This window comes from Telopea speciosissima, chromosome 1 (assembly GCF_018873765.1).
Source record: "Telopea speciosissima isolate NSW1024214 ecotype Mountain lineage chromosome 1, Tspe_v1, whole genome shotgun sequence".
NCBI lineage: Eukaryota > Viridiplantae > Streptophyta > Magnoliopsida > Proteales > Proteaceae > Telopea > Telopea speciosissima.
The window spans coordinates 25,333,895-25,350,271 of record NC_057916.1 but is presented as its reverse complement, the minus strand read 5'-3'; the positions used below and the strand labels follow the sequence as shown (position 1 = coordinate 25,350,271).

At 37.2% G+C, this 16,377-nt stretch overlaps 1 protein-coding gene across 2 annotated transcripts; it reads left to right on the top strand.

The window, feature by feature from the left end:
• The first annotated feature begins 1,783 nt into the window (after positions 1 to 1,783).
• Positions 1,784 to 16,132, top strand: LOC122662721 (mRNA-decapping enzyme-like protein). Of its 2 annotated transcripts, none has more exons than XM_043858441.1 (8): positions 1,784 to 2,093; positions 2,175 to 2,215; positions 2,441 to 2,490; positions 5,630 to 5,774; positions 9,200 to 9,256; positions 10,089 to 10,215; positions 14,121 to 14,594; positions 15,880 to 16,132. In XM_043858441.1, the coding sequence occupies exons 1-8, from the start codon at positions 1,935 to 1,937 to the stop codon at positions 15,934 to 15,936; spliced, it is 1,110 nt and encodes a 369-aa protein (XP_043714376.1). In that variant the 5' UTR covers positions 1,784 to 1,934; the 3' UTR covers positions 15,937 to 16,132. The 2 variants fall into 2 exon arrangements, with proteins under 2 accessions (XP_043714376.1, XP_043714383.1); XM_043858448.1 differs by having other exon boundaries at positions 1,786 to 2,093; positions 10,092 to 10,215.
• The last annotated feature ends 245 nt before the right edge of the window (positions 16,133 to 16,377 follow it).

The following is a 16,377-nucleotide window of genomic DNA, read 5'->3' as shown; positions in this document are numbered from 1 at the left end:
AGAAAAAATGCCTAGTGATGTGTTATGCTTCGTTCTTTGTGGCGTGATGAGGTCACATCCAGTATAATGCTTTATTATGCATATCGAAGCCTAGGAGGATGACTATGTCAAATTTGGTAGTCAAACTTATTTGAATGATTCACTATATAGGTTTTTTTTTTTTTTTTTTTTTCTACTGTCCTTATGCTTCAAGAAACTTCAGCATTTCGATATTTTGATAGTTATGATTGGTCATGTTTCTATGTTCTGAGAATGTTGTTTCTGCAATTGTGTAATGTGAATTATGTTTGTCTATAACTTTGTCTTGTTCCTATGTTTTTGCAACAGTGCTTTTATTTTTTTCATTGTTTTTTTTTTAAATTTTTTTATCAAAATCTATTGTGTGAACCATAGAGTATAACATTCAGACTCTCTACATAATCACATTTCGTTGTACAGTTAATGTGATTTGGAAGTTGTTTTTATCTTGGACGTATAAACATAAGGTCAACCCAAGTTGCATGTATTGGGGCATTTAAAAACCTTAAAGGATAGTATATTTCATACGATTCAACTTTATTGTCTGCACTTTTGCTAAAACAAGAGAACTAATTTGATCAAATCTTTTTAGTGTTGCTTGTTCTATATCAACTATTACTTAAAATATTTACTTTATGTGATATACAATTTGCAATATTTCTTACCAAAAAAAAATACATAATATACATTTTGCAATACAAGAAATATAAAAATTTATTTGTAATATAGGAAATATATAAATTTATTTGTAATATAGGAAATATATAAATTCTATACTTATTGCCTTTTACATCATATATCACTACAGCTTCTGTTGTGTTATACCTAGGATATCTTATGATACAACCATCTCCATCCATGTTGAACAAGCTGAAAGCCTCATATGAATGTGGAGATCATTGTCCGTGAGCTAATCCACCATGACAATATTTTTCTCTATTTCATAAACCAAACCAACCGAGAGGGAGAAATACTAATCTTACTTCAAAAGTTATGTTCTTGGAAGTTAGGGTGATGCTCCGAGTCTTGGTAAAGGGTGTAAATCGGTCCAGAACTGAATATTTGGTTATGTTCCAATGAGTAATAGTATGATCCAAATCCGTTGGATCTAAAATTTGGTATTCATACCGAACCTGTACGATTCCAAAATTTGATTCCTACATGGTTTGGATCTGGTTCATGTACTTGGTTTATACTATATATATAGTATAACATATTACTCTATAATATAATAGTATTAAATCTAATATTAATACTGGTAAAATATATAATAATATATTAGTATTATTGTATATTAATATTATAATAGTTAGTATTATATTATATGTATGTATTACAATGTATTGATATCCAAATTTGGTTCGGTTTTGGTTTTAATAGTTGGTTTATATGTTAGATAAAAAAATAACCAAGTTCCACCTCAATTCTATTTCTTTGTAACCAAATTCTATTCGGTTTGTTTTGGTTATTCAGTCTGGATCCGGTTTTGGTTTTAGGTTTTGGTTCCAATTTGACACCCTTACCCGGTGTAAAACATGTTGTACAAATAGGGTATTTTGGTCATAATGGAAATACAGAGGACAGCTTGTACGCATATTATACCAAAAAAACACAAAAAGCTTGTACGCATAGCTGGAGTATTGAATATATTTGTTATTATATTTACGTTGGAAACCACAGAACTGAATATTGAAGTAATTTTCCAGGGAAAAGGAAAATCTATTTACCTTATCAAGATTCCCCTTAAAAAATTAACAAAAAATAAGTAAATAAGAGCGTAAATGCTTGCTTTACAGTCTTCCGTCCATAACTGGTCTTCTCCTTCTCGCTTTTGCTCGCGGGTATCGACTCACGATTACCTTTCAGTTGATGATAGAAGGCCGTGCTTCTGACAGTATTAGGGTTTCTGAGCGGAGATGTCGCAGAGTGGGAAATTGATGCCGAATCTTGATCAGCAGAGCACCAAAATGCTTAATCTTACGGTGCTTCAGAGAATCGATCCCTTCGTTGAAGAGATTCTGATTACTGCAGCGCATGTGACCTTTTATGAATTCAATATCGAGCTTAATCAATGGGTTCGTAAAGCTTTCATTTTGCTTTATTTACATCGGTATCGGTTCACTCGCTGATTTGCTTTGTCCTCATTGGTTTTGCAGAGTCGAAAGGATGTCGAAGGATCTCTCTTCGTCGTGAAGAGGTAGATTCATGTATATATGTTTTTGTGCTTTTGATTATGTTATGTTTGAATTACCTTTTGGGTGAAGGTATATAGATTAAAGACTAGGGTTTCAACTTTTTCAGTGGTTTATTTATTCGAATCTCTAACTTTGTGTGTTAAGTCGATATTTTGGGCCTTCTTATGTCTTTCTGGTGGCATGATCGTCCAGACTTACCAATTAATCTCTCATCGCTATTCTTACAGGAATACTCAGCCTCGTTTCCAATTCATTGTAATGAACCGACGAAATACAGGTCCACATCTTTGACTCATGATCCCCCCCCCCCCCACCCCTTCTTCTAGATAATTTGGTTTTTTGGCTCGACTGTTGATAACATTTCTACAAATTTTTGGTTTATTGTTGCGACTTTTGATGGCTTACAGTAAAAGCTTGGAAAAATAAGTCTTTATGGATTTAAGGAAGATGTCGGTGCCCCTCCTTTCCTGGTTATTGTCTTTAGCTCCAGAGTTGGGAGCTATGCACACCTTTGAATGTTTAAGGTCTACATGGATTGAATCTAGGCATGATGAAGTGACTCGCTCCCCTTTCCTGGAAATTAGTCACTAAATGAGCCACAGAAGATGCTTTTTGACTAATAGCTACATAAACACATTACATTTTGCCCTTTTTGATTAAGAATAGTATCTGTGGCTACTGCTGTTTTACCCGTCTGTCCCCAATAATTAATTCTCTGGCATTATTATTACCGATTGGTCAAATCCATATCTGTAGTAAAGAAAGAAATATAGGAAATAATTCTTTATATGGTAAAGAATCATTTATCTCGATTATTTCAGAAGAAAAAGAAAAAGAAAACGCTAGGAACGATTAGGGTCTCTATGTCAACTAAAAAGTAACTGATCCACAATTGAGTTAGCAACTTAGCATGTAAATTTAGAATTCATCGGGTGCCAAAACACGCCGTTCAGATTTCTTTTTGGTTTTCTTGGTTGTACTATTTTGGTCCATAGTTGTCACAGCGTCTACGTGACCCAGGGGATTGAAGGGGACCTGGACATTAAAGCGAAACCAACAAGGTCGCCAAGGCACTCTTCCAGCAAAGGGTGTCTGGATGCCTGAAAACTATGAATTTTGGTCAGCATATTCAATTAGTTCTGTGCATTTGTGTAATCATGACATCTCGACCAATGTCTTCCAAATCCAGGCATGACGAATATGTGTTGGAAAAAGAAAAAATAAAAAAACTGATTTGGAAATCATGCATGAAAAGGAAATATCTGAAAAGCATCTCAAGTCATAGATATCTTAGTTGTCCAATCATGCCATTCTAACTTACATTGTTGTAGTCTGATTTATACTTTGTGGTTTTTATTCATATTTGATGCTTGTTTAGTTTATAAATTTAGTTGGGGAGATTGAATGTATTATGTGGTTTGCATGAAATTATATGGTGCAAGAGACTGAGATGTTTTTGTGGACTTATATATTCCAATCCATTGTAAGCCTATGGTAGTTATGGTTGTGGGTGAGTTTGGACGGCGCAATTGTTAGACCTTTGCACATGAAATGGTTGTCACATGGTGTTAGTGGGTTTAATAATGGGATTATGTTGTAAGTATATATTGCCAGGATATGAGAAGGGAAGCTTGTTTGTACTATCACTCATGAAATAGTAGTTTACATGTATATTACCATAGTCCTTAAGACTAGAGGAAATTCAAGTTCACTGAGGATTTTCTTAGATGTTTTGGTCCCCCAATTATTGAGCCTTTAAGTCAGTGATGGATGGAATGGCTAACTGATAAATGTTTTGTGAGAGTTGGGAGTTACCCAACTAGATGATCTGCAATTGGTAGAAGGGTAGGTACCTTTATCTTAGTTTTCAAAGTGAATGATTGAAACATCCAAATTGAGCCCATGCCTTTGCATAACTTGGATTGTTTCAAAATAGATATTTATTTATTTAACTATTTAGGGAATGGTTATATTTCTTGTAAGTTCCATTCAAATCATCGTTATGGATAACCCTTAGTTTATGGTATTCTACAGTTTTGACAGCATTTACAACTGTGGATAAATCAAATGCAGAGGAATACTTTCCAAGAATAGACCTGAGATTGGGTGTGTCCATGATTAAAAGTTTAAAATTTACAAAAACCCCTAGACAGTATGGTGGTGTTATGGGCGTTATATGAAACTAGAGGAGCATTCAGGTAATTTATCATAAAACAGAAGCCCAAGCCCATGAAATCCTTGCATGGAATAGGGAGAGGTCATTTTTTTTTTATGATCTATATAAAAGGGAAATAAGTTTGCCAGACCTATGTCACATGTCCTAGACCCCTACATATCAAAGGGATTATCTTTAATGATTTTGGATCACCGTTGGGTTTCAAGATGCGAAATGCTGTAACTATCATATTCAACCTCTCTTCAACTTAGAATAATGGTCAGATTTATCACCTTAAAATGAAAAATTGCAGCCAATCATCCATATAACATGAGAAAAGGTAGAATAATTCCTCGGGACTGAGTTAAATCAACCTGAGTTATATATTGTTGGTACCAAGTATTGTTTTTGCGTATTCAGAATTGCTGTTGGCAGCACTTAGTAACTGGGTTGACGTATAATGTGGGACATAAAAACAGGGAACTGTTCACTATGCACATAAAGATTTGCTGATAAGGTTCGAATTTCGGTTTCAACTTTGGGTTTCGACTGGCCATTTTGGTGGTCAAATGTCCATATTTTGGCCCAAAACATCAGGAAGCCTTAATTAAGCATTTCTAAGCATGGAACGTTTAGATTGTGAAAAACCTCCCAAAATGGAAGTTTGGTTTCGTACCCTAGGTTGGTAGTGTATGCTGTACCCTACTGTATACTTTCTCAATTAGGCTCCTACTGTATACTTTCTCAAATATAGCCTATTCTACACATAATTTAGTATTATAACACACAAAATTCAATGAAATCAGTTAAAGTATGCATTAGGAATGATGAAAAACCATTTAATATTACACAATGTCAAAGTGTTACATGTACAAGTACAAGTGTACAGCCAAGGTTAGAATATCCGTACAAAACCGTTCTTCCAATTTTATGTCAGTACCACATAGAGTTCTGGAAAGGGTTGAAACCAATGGGAAAAAAGGGTATCCCTTTAAGTTAGAATCTTGCACAAGTCTTGCTCAAATGCGGTAAATCATTGCTGTAGATGCGTTGTAGTAGTTTTCAACACTTTGTTCCGCCAAGAAATGTATGTGATTTAGTCAAAAATGCTAAATCTTGGTTTTTTGTTTTTTTTTTTTGAGTTTTCCAAGTCATCTGATTTTATGTAGTTATCACTTTGTGGTGACAACTTTCATATATTGTTCCCTCATCATTTATTTATATATTATTTTAACAAGTCTCTACATACCTATGTGGACAGACAATTTGGTGGAGAATCTATTAGGAGATTTTGAGTATGAAGTACAGGTTCCGTATCTGTTGTACAGGAATGCTTCTCAAGAAGTTAATGGCATTTGGTTCTACAATTCTCGTGAATGTGAAGATGTTGCAAATCTCTTCGGCAGGTACTTCTATATAATTGCATTTTATAACGATGACTTCAATTCATCTGGTTTTAAGTAGTTTATGCCTTGCTTTTCATTGTATCCTGATTAATATCTGCAAAAGAAACTTAAATGAACTCGTATCGTATTAACAGAGGTGGGATCTGGATTGGTTTGCCTATTAAGAGGTGGGTTTCGAGCGAAACCCCTGCATGTTTCATCTGGCCATTTTGGTGGTCAAATGGCCATACTCAAGGCAAAATTGAGCATTTTTAAACATATTGGAACCTTTAGATTGTAAAAAGAAATGCCCAACATAGTAGTTTGGTTTCGTACCCTAGGTTGGTAGTGACGTAGTGTATGTCGTACCCTTCTGAATACTTTCTCAACTATAGCCTAATCTACACATAATTTAGTATTAGAACATACAAAATTTAATGAAAACAATTAAAATATGAATTAGGAATGAAGAAAAACCATTTAATATTACACAATATCAAAGTGTTACAAGTACAAGAATACAAAAAAAGGGCATACCCAGTGCACGAGGCTCCCGCCACTCCAGGGTCTGGGAAGGGTCATAATGTCTGCAACCTTATGCTTTCACAGAGAGGCTGTTTCCAGACTCGAACCCGTTACAAGTACAAGAACACAAGTGTTAATTCTGTTAAAAGTAGTCAAGTACAAGTGTATAACTAAGATTAAAAGTTTAAAACACCCCTATGAAACTGTTCCTCCAACTCTATGCTAGTACCACATAGAATTCCGGGAAGGCTCAAAACCTTTCGGGAAAAAGGATAAAATACCTAGTTTGAATCTTACAAAAATCTTGTTCAAATGCCGCAAGTCGCTGTAGGTGAGTTGTAGTAGTCCCCAACACTTTGTTCGATAAAAAACAATGTATAGGTGATTTGGTCAAAAATATCAAATCTGTTTCCCCCCCCCCCCCCAACCCTAGAGTTTCCCCCATCTAATGGCGAAACCACTGGAAACTCATGAAATGGGTCTCGACTCATTTCGGTCATAACAGTGCTTTTTTATATGCACTGTTTTGTACCGAAACAAGTCATTAATGAAATTTGGGCTCAAATTCAGTCCAAACCCTGCATTCCTACCGTCGTTTTGACCTTCGTCGAAACTGATTTTTTTTTTTTTTGGGGGGGGGGGTTGAAATCTCTGTGGTTTCGACTGAGATTTCGAACTATGATATAAACATAAGTTAACAAATTAACTAAAAGTGACCTTTTGTCATTGCAATACAAAATTGAGTTAGATTTTAGACCGCTTGTTTTGGGAGTCTATACTACTTTCATTTTCTGAGATTTGTGAAAATGGTGACACTTCGGCTCTGAAATCAGATTAGGAAGCCTCTGCTCTACCTTCCTCTTTGTACTTCTCACTTGGTGGATGCTTAGATTGGTGATCTTCTGTTTTTTTGAAATTGAGAATCAGTTCAATCAAGTGATCCTTTGAGTCTGTTTTCGTCAGGGTTTTCAAGACTAAAGAATTCAAGTGTACTCTTGAATTCTGAAATTCTATTGGATTTAGAAATCAACAGTGAGTTTGACATTGGCTCTTAAAAAAGAGGGTTTGAATGGGGTTTCTTAAAATTGACTCTAAATCACTTGAGTTGGAGGGGTTGATTTTATGTCTTATGGTCAAACCTAGACTATTTTATCATATTCTTTGCTTCATTGCTTGCAGGATTTGATGCCAACATCCAGAAAGTTTGTATAGTGAAGCCTAACTATTAGAAGCATAGTAGGAATTAGTTGTTGAAAGGGAATGAGAGAACAGTGGTTTGAATGGGGCTTCTTAAAATGGACCCTAAATCACTTGAGTTGGAGGGTTGATTTTATGTCTTATGGTCAAACCTAGATTATTTTATCATATTCTTTGCTTCATTGTTTGCAGGATTTGATACCAACATCCAGAAAGTTGGTATTTTAAGTGAAGCCTAATTACTAGAAGCATAGTAGGAATTAGTTGTTGAAAGGGACTGAGAGAACAGTGGATAAAGTGGTTCAGCAGTTAAGCAATTCAAAGAAGGATCTCTTGGGTGGTTTCCTCCCAAGGATAGTGACCTAAGGATAGCGAGGTTGATGATTCAACAACAGAACAGAAGGATATTCCCAAAAGGGGAAAAATATCATGTGGGTTGTGTAATTGAAACGCTTAATGTCTGAGGACAGCAGGAATTCATTCTGATGGATCAACATGAACACCTGAGGTTTTGAATATGATTTCTTGAAATTGACCTTAAATCTGTTAGATGTGTGATTCTATGCCTCAATGTTAAGTCTGCGAGTTCTATCATACCCTTGTGTCTGTTCCTGCAGGATTTGAATCAACCTGCACTGTATCTTCTTAGTGTTGCGGTTATTACTTTTTGTTGCGAGTATCCAATAAATATTGGTTGACTAACACTCATCTTGTCACCTTTTGGTGCTACTCCTTTGTTCCCACGAATGCATATTTATTTTGGATACATATCCCAAAGAAGAAGAAAATTGTACACACAGCACCCTTGTGTAGAAGCAGTATCAGGAAGGTGGGTTGCCAGCTATAAACAGTTTTATGCTCCTATTAGTAAAATATCCCCTTCTTCTTCACTGTTCTGGAACTGAAGTGGGTGCTTTTTCTACATTGTTTACCTTAGTGACCGCCGGGGGGGTTGGGGGGCGGGGTTCGGGGAAGCCCTATGTGGGGCACCTTTTGGGTGTGGGATGCTCGTTGAACCTCTGTAATGTAAATGGCTTCTGTGTCGAAGTTACTTTAGTGGCGGAGAATTATTTCAAGATTTTATTATCTTGCGGTAGTAGATAAATTTCTACATTTGTGACAAATTTGGCCTTGATTTTGTAGTTTGGGAGTATTAAATGGTAGCCTTGATATTATTTTGGTGTTGGGGATTGTGGTATGAAGAATGGAGTGACTGAAGGTGATGCTGCCTTAGTTACTAAGTGGATGGACTTGAAATGGTGGGCCTTGGAGATATCTTCATCTTGTTAGAAGGGTCAGATTCCTTAGTGCCTCTAGAAACTATTCGCTGGAGGATGTGGTCTGCTTAATAGCCTGGTTCACAAGTTAGCCAAGTATGGAACAGACAGGCCTCGCCTGTTCTTAGGATCCACTTAATTGTATAATAGCATGGGGTTTCCTCTTGTATCATTTCTGGGCTTGTTCCAATCCTGTCAGTTATGTTGTTGCTGTAGTACCATAATCTTCTTATCTAGTAGTATTTTTGCAGTCTAAAAAGTAGTCTCATTATTGATCTGGGGCCAAATGGAGAAGGTTGAGTTTCAATCAAGGGCTGAATGTGACGCCTTAACTTTGATACCTAATGACTCCGTTTAATGAATCAATACCAAATGTATATTTATTGATGTATATGATTACTTGTATATTGTTCTGCTTTTTAGACTTACTGATTCTTTTATGTCCAGGATACTTAATGCATACTCCAAGCTTCCTCCAAAGCCTAAAGTATCTTCGAGCAAAAGGTAATGTTTGTTACTGCCAAAGCTTCATTATTTTTAGATATGTCATAAGTGGGATTTATTCCCCCCCCCCCCCCTCTTTTTTTTAAAAATGATGGGATTAAATGATGAATGTGACTTATTGATAAGAAGAAAAGGGATACAAGGCTAGTGTACAACAACAGCAGCATCAACTGACATTGGGGTTTATTTTCTTATGATTGTGCAAATTGATTGTGGAACTGAGTGGGAAATAATTATAATAACACTATTGTGGAATTATGGACAGGTATTTCTGTCTTTTCCTTTCCGCTTTCTTACATCTAACTTGTAAACATTACATAGGATAAATTGTGTCCTAATTTTGTTACTTAAATAGAGACTCTAGAAGTTGGAAGTAAGGAAGAGAGCCCTGTTTCTCTATAGCCCTGAGCATCTTTTGTTTTGATGCAAAATGGTGTTATTACTGTTTTTTAAGCATGTGCAACCAGGCAAAAACAAGAAAATAAGGAGTTGGTTTCCCCCCGCCCCCCTATTTTTGAATGCTCAAATGTTTGTTTCATAAAAGGGGTGGTTTTTTTTTCGTATTTTTCAAATGTTATTAGAAAATACTAACCATGCATTTTTGGAACCAAGATCTCTTTTTTAGCTTTCAAGAACCCCCTCTCCCCCCCCCCCCCCACCAAAAAAAAAAGAAAAAGAGAGTGCTTCTGATAACATAATACCCAGATATCCGCACCTGTAGTTATCCTGTCTGACATTAGGTATATTTTCTGGTTGATGATTCTTACATTCACTGTGTCACCTCCCTTAGCAAAGTTGCTCTAATCTTGTTTCTTCTTAATTTGTTGTGCAACAGTGAGTTTGAGGAACTGGAAGCTGTCCCAACTATGGCAGTGATGGAGGGTCCACTGGAGCCATCATCAACTGGCTCTACCATCAATGATGGTCCAGATGATTCTTCTTTTGTGAACTTCTTTAGTGTATGTACTCTTCTAATCTTCAAATTATACTCCATGCCAAGCAATACATTACATTTGGATTCCTTGTTTGGTGCTGAACCCTTCCTACCCCTTAGACTGAAGTTAGAGGAATTTGAACTTTCCATGTATATGTGAGAATCAAGAATGGAGGGGAAAAGAAGGAATTTCCATGGGATCTGTATGAATGTGGAGAATGACATGTTGATGTCCCTATTAATTGAGAACATCAACTTATATTTTTAAGGAGGGGGGGGGGGGAAGAATAGACTCACCATCCTAGAAATAGAAGGAAGCAGTTTGCAAGGTTCCGGCAGTGGACAACTAACTGATTAATGGCTTTCTTTTTCCATGTCACAACTTCACCACCATGAAAAACCAACCAAACTCGAAATTTCATTCCAATCTTTATCCATTTTGTTGGGTTCCTTACTTATATAAAAGAAAAGACTCCTGGCAAATAGAAACTGCTCCGAAACTAGGAAACTAAGTAACTACGAACTAAATCTAGTCCCCTATGTAGCTAACCCAAAATAGAACATTATAAATTAAAAAGATTGCAGTGCTGTCTCTCTTTGAGGAGCTCAGAAGGGTGATAACCATAAACACAAAAACCAGGCGTGGTACTTCCTTTCCTCTCTCTCTCTCCACACACACACACACACCCCACCCTTTTTTACTCCCTCTTCTAGCTCTTGAATCCCTTTGTCATTGCCCAATTAAATATAAGGATACATGCTGCCTTGCATAGAGCTAGCAGACTCTCCTCTTCATTCAGATGTCTTGCGATCGCTCGCCAAACCATTGGATACAGGATCCTCACCCACAAACATCCTTCTCTTCGGCTGCCAGCAGCACTTGAGGCCAGGAAACTTTTTTCACCTATCCCTGGGCCAGGAGAGGAGCCTTCAGCCACGCATGCAGAGATCAATAGCTCAAAAACTATAAAATTCAATTTCTATAATCAATTCATGCTTAATTGATGTGGGTGTATTCATCTATATGGCCTTTTATCACAGTCTTCTCGCTGACTTGATTTAATAGACTCAAAACAGAACTCTATGTAGCTAATAATTATCCCAATCAACACTTAACTTTAACTACTAATATCGTCTACTAACTTCACCCCCAATTTATAGGCTTATAATTTAGGCCAATTACAACATTAACCCCATAAACAAGTGGCACAAGGCCCATAGAAACCATCTGTGGCCCAAAATAAGGTCTCCCTAGGCCCAATTGGGCAGTCTTGATTGCATCATGATCATTCTCTATTATCAATCTTTGACTGTGTTACTATCTGTATTTTTTGACAACTCCATTACTGTGTAAATCAAGAAAAAAATATGGGATGTTTAATATTTCTGTATGTGTACTCTGTTTTTGTATGCAAAGATTTTTGAAGACTTCAATCTGACAGTAGGCATGACCTTGGACTTGGATGGATGCCAGAATGTGTTACATGTAGCTAACACCCGGGATAAGTGATACTGTAACTGGACCATCTCTATCTTTGAAGGATGTTTAGCTATTGGTTGGTCTATTTCCGTCACCTTTTTTTGGATCAGTTTTTGGAAGGTCAAGACCTGTATGTTAGGTGAGTTTTAGGTGCCACTTAAAAGCCCATTCTATTAGCTTTCCAACCAGACCAAGATCTTGCATTTCTGAGTTGTTTTGGAAAGTTTTGGAAATGTTATTAAAGGGTTATCATGCCGTGACTTAAATCCTGTTCTTACTAATAAAGTCAATCAGAAGTTCTGATGTAGATCCAAGCCTCCTCGAGTTGAAGAAGCCACCCTAAGCATAGGGTCATAGTAGGAGCCGTAGTATAATCTTATACTTAGTTTATTTCAGCCTTAGATTAGTTCTATACTTAGTTTTATTTTTGTGTTTTAATTGAACCGGTTCAAATTGGTTGCATCCACTTGGTTCAATTTAAGTGAAGTGTTCCTATTGGGTAGTAGGATCTTATATCCTATTGGTTAATTAGGAATCTCAGGTATCTAAAGTGTTTTAAGTTGTTAGGGCAAATAGGTCTTTTATTTTAAGTGTTTTATTAGTCTCACACTCCTTCCACGAATTTGGAAGAGAGAAAGAATTTAGTTTGTATTACGATTTGGCCCTTAGGCCTTTATTAATAACAGAATCGTGGGAGGCTCCCCCACAACTTAGATTTTGAAAATTTTGTTTGCTGTTGCTGCTGCTACTGTTTAGCTCTTTGAGAGTATTCCTTGTGGGTAACATCAAGGAAACCTTGTGAGTCATATCAAGGTGGAAGGGTAGGTGGATCTCCTACGACTCCTTGCATCTTGTAGATCAGGAGGCCATTCTTCAAGTGTTTTCTTCAAGCTGCCATTGAAGATCTGTTTAATCCAATAAGTTGATTAATAGTTTCAGTCATCCCCTTCTTCAGCCAACCCTAACACCCCTTTTATTTTATTTGAGTTCCATAAACCCTAATTCTTCTAAAATCTGTCCAGCACCATACCCTCATTAGAACAGCACCAGAATTGGACCACAACTCCCTCTCCTCACCCCTTACACTTGATCTGAACCCTTGGGCCATTCTCCTTTCAAAAACCCTAATTCCCTTCAACCCTATTAAAACCCAAAAACCCTAACTACTGCCTAGACCTATCTAGCCATCCAAAACCTTTCAAAACACAGCAGAACCTCCCCCTCACTGCCTAGAATACTTGAACCAAAGCCCTCTCCAAAAATCCAATCCTAAACCCTAATTTCACCTATTTTCCTATTTTCCAAAACCCAAAACCCTAACCCTAATTTCTGAAATTTGAAATTTTTTTCAAACCTTGTTCAAACCTACACTATTAGCTTCTCCTAGACCTGCCTATTAAAACCATAGAAGATTTAACCTCATTCCCATAAAACTAACCCTAGAATTGCCCTAATTTACATCAATTCTGCCCCATCGAGTTAGCCATTCAGCAGGTCCTGGATACTTGGCTCCTAGTGGATCTATCCTCCATCTAGGACTACATTAAGTTCTAGTTTAGTTCTTTTTTCCCCCTAGTTTACTTGGGGAGCACGCAATGGAGTTGCTAGATTTGTGATTGGAGTCTAAATAGTGAGTTTTGTCATATTCACAAAATTATATAGTAGTATAGAGAACTAAAACGTAGTCTTGAAGTTTGATTTTTGATTAGTGACAAAGTTGTAAAGTTTCTATTTTTCTGCTCGGTTTTTTGCAATGTCGTCACCTATATAAAGGCAAGGGTGCTGGTGAAGTTAAGTAGTTGGATTTTTTGCTTATTGAATTGAATTTGACTGGTTACTTGTTACTCTACTATGTTGGTCCTGTGGTTGGTCAGTTAGTGCCTTTGAGTTCTAGACTTCTAGCGCTAGTTGTAGCTTCCGCTAAACTCTACATAAGTTGTTACTTATCCAGTTAATCTCCATCCTTGACTTTTTTTTTTGCTCTTCATTTTCTTCTCTCAATGTCTAGGCCTGTAGGCAGTCTTTGCAGCCGTACATCAGTAGTTTTGATATTCGTGAGGGAGGTGAAGATGGTGATGGCAAATGCTGATACCTGCCACCTTTCTAGACTTCAAAAAAGGCATTTGGGTCCTGGCAAGGGATAGTGGTTGCCTTGGATATGTGTTAAATGCACATTTTATCTTACAGATCAACATTTCTTTGGAGTGAATATAAAGATCAACATTGTTTTATGACGCAAGCTAAATAATGGGCTGGATGGTCAATTGAATTTCTAAAAGTGACTTCTTGCTAGTTCCGGATGTGCATTTTTATATAGTTTCTCTTTTGGAATTCTTGTTCTGTGTGTGCATATCTACATTATCTCTTTCCATTTGCTGTGTCTTTCCATAATGGCTTAGCTCTTCAACTGTCTCTAACTGTAAAAAATTCTTCCAATCCTGTTTTGGCAGGCAGCGATTAGTTTAGGGAATGCTTCAAATGCAACAATTTCTGGACAAGGGCATCAGTCAAATGTAGCAGCCCCTCTATCTTCCCATGCACCCAGCATTGTTCCCTCCCCTGTGGCAACCTTGCCGATACCATGTCCTCTTCCAACTTCATCTACTTCTCTAATGCCCCTCCTTGATACACCTGAACTAAGCAACAATAACCGTGCAGCGAATCTTGTCAAGCCTTCTACATTTTTCACCCCACCACCATCTTCGTCTGCATTGATGATGCCACCCATCTCTTCTTCTATGCCAACTGCTCCTCCTCTTCATCCTCCAGTGAATCTGCAGCGCCCATATGGTGCTCCCCTGCTTCAACCCTTCCCGCCACCCACTCCACCTCCATCTCTTACTCCTACCTCTTCTTCTACACCAAGTTATGGACCAGTTATTAACAGAGATAAAGTCCGTGATGCACTACTGAGGCTTGTTCAGGTATTTTGGTCTATTGTTTGCTTTTGTATGTTTGCATGTGAGTGTGTTTTTACATTTACTGTTAGTAATTGTTATATTTTTTATTCTTCCTTTTGGCGATGTATATCCATGAGGTTCGTAAGAATAAATTTTTTTCGTATCACAAACTTGAGTTATGTTCTCAGTGCTTGATTGGCAATAATTTGGCATACACTATAGATCCTGATTCAAGTTTGATTTCAAAATATGTTGATCTGATTTTAAAAGGAAGGGTTATCACTATATACGCTGGAGGATAATCGGCTTCTTTTTTTTGGGGGGGGGGGGTTGTTGGTGTTGGTTCATACAGCTTTTGATTTGGGGATTTTACCCTTTTGTGCTATCAATCACCAATGTCAATTTCTTAGGTGCTTGTTTGATCATATTGACTGAGCCTAGAAATGCACTTCAACATTCGGACTGGGGGGTATCATGGCAGAAAAAGACAACACCAGTGAGCCTGTAAAAGATTGATGAATCAAATGGCTGCTCTAAGCCTAACTCTATTATTCTTGTGTCTGTCAAATTACATGAAAGCTTATGCATGTATCTTATAGGCTGGTGGGAAATAGATTTAGGTTCTCTAATCTTGATGGGTAACCGGGGAGGATCCCCCAGTTTGCATTAAATTATTGGTGTTTGAGCTAGTATTGTCATTCACACTTGCCTACGGTCTTGTATAATCTCGTCTCCACCTTCCTTGGTGTCTTCTTTTATTTTATATCCGTTAGTTTTAATTATAAATAATGTGGGAAACCACATCCCGTTCAGGTGCATGGTGTTGGTAATGTTATATATATTATCCACCCACTTTTTTCTGATTAGTAGAGATATTTGCAACACTCGTTAATTGCATTATGATAACTATGCCGTCACCATTATGCCCATTGCATCCTCCAAACCACAACCTTTGTTGTCTGGCATTCAAGATATAACTAATTTTGTCAACCATGTGTGGTGGGCATAGCTTAATAACATACTAGAAGAATTGTGATGCTAGCTTGGACTAAAATTGGAGCTGCCATAGAATGGTGGTCTAATCTGAAGGTCTTCTGGTTTTTCCATCCTCTATGGTATTCAACCCCCCCCCCTTTCACATTTATATAAAGCCAGTTACCTCAAAATAGCTTATCAAAAGAACGTTTTAAGATGTAAATGTACCCACCATCGTCGTAGATTTTTGCCTGTGTAGTGGTTGCTTGTGGCTTTATGCCTTTTGATTAGGGTTTTCTTCTGTTTCATTTCTGGTGTTCTGTATGTGCCGCAGGACAACCGCTTCATTGATATGGTTTACCGGGAGATCCTGAACGCACATTATTCATGACGTCAAAGAGGTCGTGCCAGTTGAGCCGTCACATTGGTTATGTAGTTCTGATAGATTAGAAGTGCCTGTAAGATGGGTTTTGTATAGCCTTTGTTCTCGTCATTTGCTTTTGAATGACAGGAACATCACTGGTGGGTAAATATGATCGGTTTGTGTTTGTTCGGCTTGTAAAACTATGAGAAAATACTTCATTTTATGTTTTATGGACGAATTTAGGCCAACTTGCTGTCACAAGTTTGGATAAATTAGTTTTAAAGGAATTTAAATAGGAAAAACATCAGAAGTTGGAGCAGAATGGTCAGTGTGACTGCCGTCAAAAGAACTAAAGGCACCATGGGAACAGTGGATATCTTGAGGGAAGGCATCTTGATAAATTCGTAGATAATGTGATCGTGCACATTCTGCCGGAAAAGTGTAACTGATGGATGATGAGCTCATTTT